Source organism: Cynocephalus volans, chromosome 12, assembly GCF_027409185.1.
Source record: "Cynocephalus volans isolate mCynVol1 chromosome 12, mCynVol1.pri, whole genome shotgun sequence".
NCBI classification, from domain to species: Eukaryota; Metazoa; Chordata; class Mammalia; order Dermoptera; family Cynocephalidae; genus Cynocephalus; species Cynocephalus volans.
The window spans coordinates 46,341,544-46,354,174 of record NC_084471.1 but is presented as its reverse complement, the minus strand read 5'-3'; the positions used below and the strand labels follow the sequence as shown (position 1 = coordinate 46,354,174).

Sequence of the window (12,631 nt, the reverse complement as noted above, 5' to 3'; positions counted from 1 at the left end):
TATCTCTACCAGGTTTCTCTATAATAAGAGATTACTTCTATGCCGTTTTTATATATTCATGGAAGTCAGCACAATAACATCACAAGGAGAACTTAATAGATTGCGGCAAAATAACTAGAGTGAAAACGTCCATGATTTTCTTGATACTTATTCCAGAAAATAAGTTAGATTTCTAACTCCAAAACACAATGCTTTACTTAGTCTTTTAGGGCCATGCCTAGGATTAAATGTCCCCCCAAAATTTAATATCCACTGTAACTGTTGAGGGTGGGAAATCCTATTATGGTAATTGAAAGGTGGGGCCTTCAAGAGGTGATTAGATTCTGAGACCATGCCCTAGTGAATGGATTAATAATGGTGCTCATGGGCATGCTTCTGAGGGCTTTAAAAGGACAGCATGTGAGAGTTTTCTCTCTTTGCTTCACCATTCTGCCATGTAACAACCTGCACTGCTGTAAAACCACCACCAGATGCATTCCCTCAACTTTGGACATCCCAGTCTTTAAAACTGTAAGCAACAAATTTGGTTTTCTTAAAAATTATCCAGTTTAAGGTATTTTGTTATGAATGACAGAAAAAGAACACTTTTTTTGTTTTGTTTTTCAAAGCTCAGATGGATATTTTTATTTTATATTATTTTATTTTGACTTTTTTTGTTGAAACATAATTGATTGTACATATATGTGAGGTACAGATTTGAATATCGATACCTGTGTACAGTATGTGGTGATCAAACCAGGATAATTAGTATACTTATGTTTACAAAATGTAATCAATCTTTGTGACCCTTAACCAGTTTCTCGCTAACCCCTCTCCCCCTCCCCTTTTCCCACCTCTAATATAACACAGTTCTCTTTTTTTGAAAGTTCAATGCATTACTGTATTGTTTCTTTTTCTTTCTTCCTTTCTTCCTTTCTTTCTTTCTTTCTTCTTTCTTTTTCTTTTCCTTTTCTTTTCTTTCTTTCTCTCTTTCATTATTGATTTATTAGCTCCCACTTTTGAATAAGGATATGTATTATTTCTCTTTCTGTGCCTAGCTTATTTCATTTAACAAAATTTTCTCTAAGTTCATCCATGTTGCTGCAAATGGCAGAATTTCATTCTTTTTTATGACCAAGTAGTATTCCACTGAGTATAAATACCATATTTTCCTTATCCAGTCATCTGTCAATGGTCATTTAGTTGGTTCCAACTCCTGGTTAGTGAAAATAGAGCTGTGATAAACATGGGAGTACAGGTATTCCTTTGACATGATGATTTCCATTCCTTTGGGTATACACCCAGCAGCGGGATTGCTGGATTGCACAGCAGTTCTACCTGTAGTTGTTGAAGGAATCTCATACTGTTTTCCATAATGGCTGCACTAATTTACAGTCCCACCAACAGTGTAGCAGGGTTCCCCTTTCTCCACATCCTCACCAGCACATGTTATTCTGTTTTTTTGATAATGGCCAGTCTAACTGGCATGAGATAATATCTCAATATGATTTTGATTTGCATTTCCTTGATGCTGAGTGATTTTGAGCATTTGTCCATGTGTCTGTTGGACATTTGCATATCTTCCTTTGAGAAATGCCTATTCAGCTCCTTTGCCCATTTTTTAATCAGGTTACTTGTTTTCTTACTGTTAAGTTGTATGAGTTCTTTGAATAATCTCTTGTCAGATACATAGTTTGCAAGTATTTTCTCCCATTCTGTAGTTTGTCTTTTTGCTCTGTTAATGCTTTCTTTTGCTGAGCAGAAGCTTTTCTTTTGATATAATCCCATTTGTTTATTTTTTCCTTTGTGGCCTGGACTTTGGGGGTCATACTCATAAAGTCTTTGGCTGAAGACTACATCCTGAAGTGTTTCCCGTATGTTTTTTTTTTAAGGAGTATATTTAATGAAGGAAGTGAAAGACCTCTTCAGTGAAAACTATACAACATTGGTAAAAAAAAAAAAAAAAAATGAAGAGGACACAAATAACTGAAAAGATATCCCATTTTCATGGGTTGGAAGAATTAACATCATCAAAATGTCCGTATTACCCAAAGTAGGCTACACATTCCATGCAATCCTTATCAAAATATCAATGACATTCTTCACTGAAAAAGAAAAAAAAAGTCTTAAAATTTGTATAGAACCACAAAAGATTCCATAGAGTGAAAGCAGTCTTGAACAAAATGAACAAAGTTGGAGGCATCACACTTCCTGACTTCAAAATGTACTATAAAACTATAGTAACCAGAATAGCACAGTACTTGTTACTATAAAAACAGACATATTGACCAATTGGATAGAATTGAGAGCCCAGAAATAAGCCAACATACTTAGAGCCAACTAATTTTCAACAAAGGTGCCAAAAATATACAATGGGCATAGGACAGTCTCTTCAACAAATGGTTCTGGGAAAACTGGATATCCACATACAGAAGATTGACACTAGACCCCTATTTCTCACCATACTCAAAAAGCAACTGAAAATGGATCAAAGACTAAATTTAAGACCCAAAACTATGAAACTACTAGAAGAAAACATAGGGAAAGTGCTACTTTAAAAACGGAAATGAGCACCACTTATTTGAGTGAGACTACAAAGGCACAGGCAACTGAAGCAAACACACGTAAATGGGAGTACATCAAACTAAAAAGCTTCTGCACAGTAAGGGATACTGTCAACAAAGTGAAGAGACAATCTACAGAATGGGAGGAATTGTTTGCCAACCACAAATTGGACAAGGAGCTAATATCCATAATATATAAGGAACTGAAATGACTCAACAGCAAAAATCAAATAATCCACTTAAAAAATGGATAGAGGACCTGAACAAACATTTCTCAAAAGAAGACATAGAAATAGCCAACAAGAACATGAGAAAATGCTCAGAATCACTAATCATGAGGAAAATGCAAATTAAAACCACAATGAGATATCACATCACTCAAGTTAGAATGGCTATTATCAACAAGACAAAAAATAAATGCTGGCAAGGATGCAGAGTAAAAGGAACTTTCATACATTGCTGGTAGGAGGGTAAATTAGTACAGCCACCATGGAAAACAGTATGGAGCTTCCCCAGAGAACTAAAAATAGATCTGCCATACAACCCAGCTATTTCACTATGGGGTATATACCCAAAGGAAATGAAATCAATATATCAAAAAGACGCCTGCACTCTCACGTTCTTCGCAATACTATTCACAACAGACGAGACAAATTCAACCTAAACATCCATCAATGGATGAATGGATAAAAAAAAAATGTAGTATACATACACAATGAAATAACACTCAGCTATTAAAAAGATGATATCCCATCATTTACAGCAACATAGATGGAACTAGAAACCATCATGTTAAGTGAAGTAAGTCAGGCACAAAGAGACATATACTGCATGATATCACTTGTGTGGAGTCTAAAAAAAAAAAAGAAAGGAAGAAAAGTGGTTCTCATATTCTCACAGAAGTAGAGAGTAGAGTAATAGTTACCAGAGGCCAGCAGGTGGGGGCAGGGGGGAGGAGGGTCACAGGGGAGAGGAGGAAAAGTGGTTTAGGTTGACTTTTTAGTTCAGGGAAGGTAAGATGGAGGATGAGAATTTAAGCACTTGGAGAGACTATGTGATATGTGCAGAAGGGTTACACTTAAAAGCATACGTGTATACACTTACATGTGTGCACAAGGTACATCCATGCAGTCTGTGTGAGTGCATCTGAAGTTTCATAGCCTTAGCCACTAACTTATTTCAGTTTGCCATAACCTCTTTCCCAGATAATATCATTCAATCCAGTCCAGTCCTTGTGTACCTAGTCTTTAATCTATTCCAACATTGTAACCAGAGAGATCTTTCTAAGTCACAAACTTGATCGTGCCACCTCCCCCGATCCCATTCACATCTTCTCTTTCAGTGACTCCATAACACATTTTACATAACTCTTTAACATAAGGTTGCTTTTAATAAACTCTAACTCATCTCATGCCAACCACCACCCCTCCCCGAACTCTGTACTCCAGCCAGACTGAACTACTTCCAGTTCTCCAAATAATCCATGTGTTTTCTTGCTTTTGTTCTTAGCATTAGCTGTCTCCTCCACCTATCCTCATCACCTATCTTACTTATCTCCCAGTCAAGGTTAGATGGCACCTTCTCCAGGAAGCCTCTTTTGACTCCACAAAAACCAGATAATTGAAACTGCTTTCTGGCCCTCCTATCTGTGTTTCCAATTAGATGTAAGCTCCACAAATCCAGGGAATGGGTCTAACTTTCTATTCTATTTCCCGTGCTTAGCTTATGAATATATATTTGTTACATGAATGATTGCTGTGCACAGTGCTGTACTTTAATTATGATATAACATGTGAATATGATTTAAAATTTAAGAGCACTATACAAAGTGTTACATTATCTATGATCCACCCGTTCCAGGGAATCCTTGTGACACACCATATGCCAGGAAATTCCCAAGGTGATAAAATCACAAGGGGAATACGCTAACTATCAAATATATATAGCTGCAGCGGCCAATAACCTTCCATATGGAGGAAACCACACATCTTCAGAGGATAAGCTTGCTTTAGGTGGAGCATTACTGTTGAGGTAGCCACTTATCCAATGACAGCCTTGTAGAGCCTTTCAAAGTGGCAAGAGACAAGCTCTCCTGGGGATAACCCACATTGTGGAGTGGAGTGGGGATGTCATGGGGAATAAATGTCATGCTTAGATTAAGATATTTGGGATCTGGGCCCAGGAGGCAGAACCTTCTGAGGAAACATCAACCATTAGCCCATTCACACAAATGTCTCTGCTTAGGAAGAAGAAAGGAAATAAATTGGAGATTAGAAGCCCCACTCCTCCACCACCACAGACCATGCAAAATCCAACATCTGGTATTAAACATTTGCAAGCACACATACTTAACTTACAATATAAAAATCACCAAGTTGGTATTGTTTTCCTTTTCTTCGTCCACACTGATGACTGTACGTGCTTTTTTGAATAAAAGGAAGCACATTTGTTCTATAAGTTAAATGAAAAAAAAAATGTAAAGTTATTCAGTTTCTCTCAGAAGTAATCATCTTGAGAGTTCTGACAACCTTTGATGGCATACCTATTTTTCCCGAATTGCCGATACTCATAAATTGTAAGGGACTGGTCATGATTAAAAAAGAACCCAATCAGCTCTCTGCAAGCATCACGTCCATTTCTAGAAGAACAGAATGATACCAAATATTTTCAAATGCAGTAATTTTAAAATTAAATAATAAAATTTGTGCATTTCAAAGGGGGATAGCATAACTCCTTCAAGTGTGTGGCAGTAATAGAGAGTACGGGAAACTGTACGGAAAACACAGCAGACCTTGTTGAAGCGTCAAGGTGGATTTGGAAAGAGAAAACAACTTTATCTTACACTGATATGAATATGGATATGTCACAATGCAGATTACTAATTCAACATGACTTTTAAAATAAAGACCTTAAAAATATTGTTCGAAGAAGGCACTCAAAGACATACACTTATTATTTTTTATTGCCATAAAAAATGTTTTAAATCACTGAACAAATATGATAATTTAAAAATACACACTTTACCAGTAACATATATGAAGAATATCAAGTTGCATTATTTATTCCTGGAAGTTTAAGACTGAGATAACAGATTTAAGAATCACTTTCCTTCTCACTTCTGTATCTATCAATAATCTACTGTTAACTATTAAGAGGAAATTAAATAAAGCAAGTTACACAAATGTTAATTTTCAAATAGTTTAGAATTTTCTCATAGTAATACATGCATTTTAAAATTCACTTCGAAGTTTCTTTCTAAAAGACATTTAAAATCCCCTTTTAAATAGTTTCTAATTAAAATGTTTTTCTTACAGGTTTATAATTCCTATATTGTTATTAACAGATAAATATCTCAAATCATTTGTTCTAAATTCATGTTTTTTTCATTTTAATGAGACAAATTTAATATCCTTTGTATTATTACTATTTTAAAAGAGCATACATTTTTATAACCATAGGATTAAAAATTTAATATTATCACAATTACCTTGATATGATCCTACCATCAAACTGCACTTTATGAGAAAGCACATTTTCAGTTAATGTAGAATGGGTTCTTATCCTGTTAAGAAATACATTTTGTCACTAAGTTTTTAAACGTACTGCATTTGATGTAAATGACAAATGTACAAAAGATTATGTTAATATTTTGAAACAGTAAAGATCGGATAAAGATGAACATACATAACTTATTTTTTCAGATTTTTAATTGTAGCAGACACAGAAGAAATAAGTCTGAGATATAGTATATAATACATAGTGACTTTTATGTTAGAATCTATAGCATCGAAGTGCTATAAAAGTAAATATTGAACAGAACCAGCACATTTGTGACTGGTACTGTTGCAGGGCTACTTAAAACCCACTTCTAACCCTCTTCTCCTTGGCTTCCCTCTCACTTATAGAAGTTGCTTCCTTAGCCTCCTGCCATTAAGGGTGACTAAAGGACCCAGTTCTGCCAATAAGCTTCCAGGGAAGACTTTCTTTTGTCCTGAGAAGAGCGGCATGGGAAGAGATCCTGCCTGCGAATGTGGCAGTGATATCACGCTAGGAGGCACTATAGCCACCATGCAACCACATCAGAAAGGTCAATAAGATCTAGGAAAAACAGCCCAGAGCTGTAACATCACTGAATCACTGAACCAAAACCAACAAACTGCCTACCTCCAAGCAACTGGTTATACAAGAAAAATAAAGTCTGACTTCTTTAAGCCACTGTCAGTCAGGTTTTCAGTTACCAAAATCACAGAATAGTGGAAAACTTAGCTGAATCAAGTTTGAACCTTGGCATATGTTAATTGGTTATTTAATTGTTAGCACCTTCAGTCAGCACTGAATGACCTCATAAAGACTGCCAGCCCTAAAGTTCTGTCTAACGATATGAAGCAAAACCCAAATGCACACACTTCGGCGTCCTACTACTGATCATCTCCTTTATTTACATACAGAGAGATCTGAAGATTCAATGATGTATTTTTACTTCCCTAGCCAAATAATTTTATGATATCCCCCCCATAAAACTGCAGGTATAATGAAATGGCAATAATGTAAATAGTAATTAAGTGTGTAGGTCATGACTATCTTGAAAAGCTATACCTCTATAAAATCCAAGTATCTACAAAAAGGAAGCAGGAGACAGGAACTAAAAGAAAGCAAGAGCCTGCAAACTAAATGATTTTGTGAATAAAGTCATGAAAGCTTAGTCATCTCAATTCAATTTAATCCACCAGTATTAATGTGTTTATTGAATGTCCACTATGTGCCTGGAACAGTTCTAAATGCTGAGAAAATAACAGAAACAATAACAGCTTCCATTTATTGAGAACTTCTTAGACATTAGTCACTGTTAAAATAACTTTAATGTGCATTGGTTTATTTAATGCTTGTAATAACTCTGAGGTAAACACTATTATCCTCATTTTACAAATAAATCTTACAGAATCAGAGAAAAGCAATTTGCCCAAGGCCATATGATTAGTAAATGGCAGAGCTAGAAAAAACCTTGCTTTTAACCATTACACTGTATTGCTTCTTAGTGGTGAACAGAATTCACTTTAACAGTGATAAGTTGAAGTAATACCTTCAAGGTCCCTACAGTCTTTTTGAAAATATTTTAAAAACTAAATAAACATTTACATTATAAAATGCAAAGTGAGTTTTAGGTGCTCAATAAACAACACAAATACTTCTCTCTTCCCAAGTTCTTAACCAATACAGAAAGAAGAATCAAGCAGATTGAGGACCAAAAGATGAATTTTATTATTGATAAAGCTGTTAGAAACCATTGCTTAGGTAAGCTACAACAACAAGCTAAGTTCTTAACACTAACCATAATTAAACAGACTAATTCACTCATTTCCATTGGAGGACAGACTCTGTAAAACAATGCATAGGGCTGTATGTGTGCTTTGGCAGGCAGATGCCTCCCATGAGACAGAGGAAAGGAAGGACTGCACTACACATACCAATTTCTGCTTCTGAATTTGTGAAGCAGAATTCTGTCCTCCTCCTCTGGGAATGAATAGGGGGGAAAGGAGGTGAAAGCTATAAATCCAATAATTCTAATCAATACACCCATTGGATTTTTCATGGAACTAGATTAGCTTTAAAGAAGTTGCTCTATTATAAAGCAATACTGATTAAGAAGGGGTAATATTGGTGCAGGGATACAGATAGATAGGACTGAAAAAAAAGCCTAGAAACCAACCATGCATTTATAACTACTTGACATATAACATAAGTGCCATTAATTAATGACTTTATGGTAGTCAGAGATTTCTCAAAAATACAAAGAATCTTAACAAGTAGAGGAAGATAGATAAAATGGCCTTTAAAAAAGTTATGACCATAAGAATGAAAAGGTGACTACAGAGTGGGAAAAGATATGTGCAACAAATATAGGTTGAAAAAGACTCACATCCAGAATATATAAATAAGATCAATGAATCAACATGAAAAAGATAGACAACCCAACAAACTTGAATGGGAATTTCATATGAAGATATCTATATGGCCAATAAAAATTATTCTTTAGTGAAATGCAAATTAAAATCACCAACACACATACAGAAGAAGAACTAAAATGAGAAATACAGATAATATCAAGCACTGGCAAAGACGTGTTTTAACTAGAACCCTAGTAGGAGTGTAAATTGCAGCAGCCAGTTTGGAAAACTATCTGGCAGTATCTTTTAAAGTTGAACATATGCATACCAAATGGTCCAGTAATTCTACTTCTAAGTATGTACCCAGCATAAATGAGTACATATGTTCACCAAAAGGCATGCACAAGAAAGTTCATGGCATCACTATTTTTAAATAGCCAAATGTATAAGTTGTGGTATACTTACAAAATGAAATACTATACAGCAATGAGAAAAAAAAAAAAAAGAAGACAACCACAAATAGCTGGCCAGTTAGCTCAGTTGGGTAGAGCATGGTGTTATAACACCAAGGTCAAGAATTCAGATACCCTTACCAGCCACAAAAAAAAAAAAAACCTTCGGCTCTTTGATATTCATGTGAAAAACCAGAAAGATGTGATGCTATGAAGCTAGTGCCACTGGGGGGAAAAAAAAATGGACAAAACTCACAAACACAATGTTGAGTGAAAAAAGCCAGTCATAAAGAGTCCAAATTTTTTATTTCACCTATATAAAGTTCATAACTTAATCTATGATGTTAGGATAGAGAGGTGAACCTGGAAAGGCAGGAAAAATGGATAGTGAGTGGGAGTCAGCACAAGGGGAGAGCTTCTGGGGCACCGGCAATGTTCTGTTTCTTGATCTAGGAGTTTGGTACATGAATACTGTTCAGTTTGTGATCATTCTTATATTGTATATTTACAGTTGGCATATTTTGTAAATGTATGTTTTATGTCAGTAAAAATTTACTTTAAAAAAGGAAAGTTTAGATGTGTGGTAGATAAATGGTGGCCCCCACCACCCCAAAATGTCTTCATCCTAGGGCTTGGAACATGTGACTATGTTACCTTAAATGATAACAGGGTTGTGACATATCTTAAGTTAAGGATTTTAAGATGAAGAGATTACCAGGATTACTCAGGTAGGTTCAATGCAATCACACATCTTTATTAGAGGAAAGCAGAGGGACATATAGCTACAGAAGAGTGTCAGAGTGATGTGCCATGAGAAAGTCTTGACCAGCCATTTCTGACTTTGAAGATAGAGGAAGGGGCCAGGAGCCAAGGAATGAAGACAACCTCTAGAAGCTGCAAAAGGCAAGAAAAGTTCTGGAAGAAATACAGCCCTGACGACACCTTGATTTTAGGCTTCTGATATCTAGAGTTGTAAGAGAATAAATTTGTGTTGTTTTAAAATACTAAGTATGTGATAATTTATTACAACAGCAATATATACACAATGCCTTCAAATATTTAAATGTATGGAAGCAAAGGCTTCCAGAAAATAAGAATGAGACAAAAAGGTAAAAGTGATAAGAAAGTACTAACAATAACAGCAGTCTGAAAATATGAAGGAGCAACTACAGATACTGGTAGATTTTTTGTGTCTATTTGAGTTTAGGCTACATGTCAGCAAGTTGGTAAGAAATTTAAGTGGACAGCACCAGAGGACTGGAAAAGTCCATACCAATCCAAAGGTTTTATAAGCTACAAAGTAAAACACACGAAAATACAAAAAACTTATAAGCAGTACTAATTTTTAGTATATAAATGAGATTTAGCCAGAATATATTATACACATACAAATGTCTTAGTTACTGTATTACACATTTTAAGATATATTATCTCTGATCTGAAGGTTGTGGCTTTTCTCCCTAAATTTCAAATTAAAAAACCTGGATGGCAAAGACAGAAGAATGAAGTATTGTCCCCAGTACCTCAAGGTGACAGAACTAAGATCTGAACTCCAAAAATTCCACTTTTCAGCATATAGAAAAAAAGCAAAAACAAACACAAAAAGTTTCTAATTAAATGCAGAAGTACATTTTAAAAATATATTTATAACATAGCACATCCTCATTTTCTATAATTAAAATCTTACTTTGTTTCATGTAGTGTTCTTTTCCTAAATCGAAGTGGTGCTAACTTTGAATCTGGGAGGATATGAGCGCTTTCTTGTTTCTCAGTGGTTGAATTTTGTTCTGGATCACTGATTACAGCCCTATACAAGAAAAACACAAAGTAATATTGCATTGCTCTAGCATTCACATATTTATAAGCAGTTGGAAAAAATCATATACCAAATGAAAATTTATACTACTGTCAGAATAATATTTTTATCAGATATGAATACAAAATGCTGGCCATGAATAAGTGAATATTCCTATCTCTTTTTCCATTAGTATTATCTAAAAATAAATTTAAATATTGGAGGTAGCTAAGAGCTTCATGTCTTCCTTTTACTATTCTTTAAACAAATAGACACTATGCTGATTTCCAATGATATGGGAGGAGGGGTGGACACAGACAAAGTAAAATAAGAATATAAAGTAATAAGTGCCACAATAGAAATTCAATGGGCACACATTAACAAGGATAACTTAGGTCCTGGAAAAGAAGACATAGAGAAGAGTTCATCAAAGCCATCATCCCAGAAGAGGAATTGTTTGCACTGATTCTCAAAATGTGAACAGAAGTTAGCACCCAGAGGAGAAGCAGTAAGGATATCCCAAGCAGAGGAACAATATCTGCAAGACCACAGAAGCAGGGCTGCACAGCACACTTGAGGAACTGCACACAGTGTAGTGGATGGGAGTACAGACTCCAGAACTAGACTGCCTGGGTTCAGTCCTTAACTCCGGCCATAATTAGCTGCATGGCCTTATCTAGTCATCTAAAACTCCAGGCCACAGTTTTCTTATTTATAAAAGAGACAATAGCAGTACCATTCTCAAAGAATTGCTGTGAAGATTAAATAAATTAGTTAATATATACATATTGTTTAGGAGAGCACCTATCATCTAATAAGTCTTATAGAAGTTCAATAGTTGAGACTATACCTCCCAATTTCCCTTTTACTACATATTCTACCGAATATGAATAAAAACAGAGTCATGACAGCCTATCAGGTGGCATGCAGTAAGCTAGAAAAGAGATAGTAAGGGGCTGTGCTAAGGTGGCAGTAGAAACAGATGTAGTAGAGAGAACAGATTTAAGAAACACTGACAGAACTAGGAAACTAACTGGATTTGAGGTCATCAAGTAGAAAGATCTATAATAACCCTACAATATGAAAGGAGATTCCATTAATAAAGTAAAGAACATGAGAGTCATGTTGTGGTTTGGGTTTGCTGGTAGTAGTAGTAGTAGTAATAGAACTAGTACTAGTAGTAGTATTTTAAGGGTAGCAAAGGTAGGCTATCCTCATATCCTCTTCTTTCTCCTTACCTAGCTTGGATTCCATGATTCACCAAAATATAAACTTCCATAAACCCTTAATAATCTTGCCCTCTCTGGCTTTTCTCTACTTGCTGGGCAATACCCAAGTCTGAATGAATTTGATGATTAACTGGCTAAAACAATAAATGAGTTGACATTTTTTAAAAAGGTATGATGAGCCTTTAAAAATATGAACACGAAAAAGCAATTCAGAGATAGAAGAATTTATGAATTTATTGAGTCATTCCAATTGCTAGATCATTCATTAAAAGCTTTAGGCATCTCAACCATATATGTAGATCTCATTCATTGTTGTGCCAAGTTATGAACGGAATCTTCTTTTAAAATTGAGCATTAAATTTTTTTTAATTTTCAAAGTGAAAAACACTAGCATTTACCGAAACACGGCAACCTATTTTATTCTCACACATTAGCAATCAGTTCTATGTCAAATATACATACATAGAATGCTAGAGTTACAAGAAACCTTAATGTTCATTTTGCAGAGGCAAAAATCAAGATAGGAAGAAAAATATGAAAGATCAATGAGTTAATCTCAGAGCTAATCTTAAAATCTAGTTTTGCTGACTCTAATTAGGTTCTCTTCTCCAGTTCATTCATTCATTTGCCCATTCAACAAGTATTTACTGTACATCTACTATACTAAGCAATGAGAATGCGACAATGAACAAAACTTCCAAACAGACTAACCCTCACAGAGCTCATA

At 35.1% G+C, this 12,631-nt stretch overlaps 1 protein-coding gene across 1 annotated transcript in view; it reads right to left on the bottom strand.

Moving 5' to 3' along the window:
- CAPS2 (calcyphosine 2) overlaps positions 1-12,631 on the bottom strand; it is a 73,427-nt gene that overhangs the window by 19,292 nt on the left and 41,504 nt on the right. Inside the window, exons 8-11 of the mRNA XM_063115650.1 lie at positions 10,568-10,687; positions 6,031-6,105; positions 5,086-5,181; positions 4,901-4,994 (exon numbers count right to left, since the gene is read on the bottom strand). Of these exons, the coding sequence (XP_062971720.1) occupies positions 4,901-4,994; positions 5,086-5,181; positions 6,031-6,105; positions 10,568-10,687 (385 nt within the window). The remainder of the gene's footprint in view (positions 1-4,900; positions 4,995-5,085; positions 5,182-6,030; positions 6,106-10,567; positions 10,688-12,631) is intronic.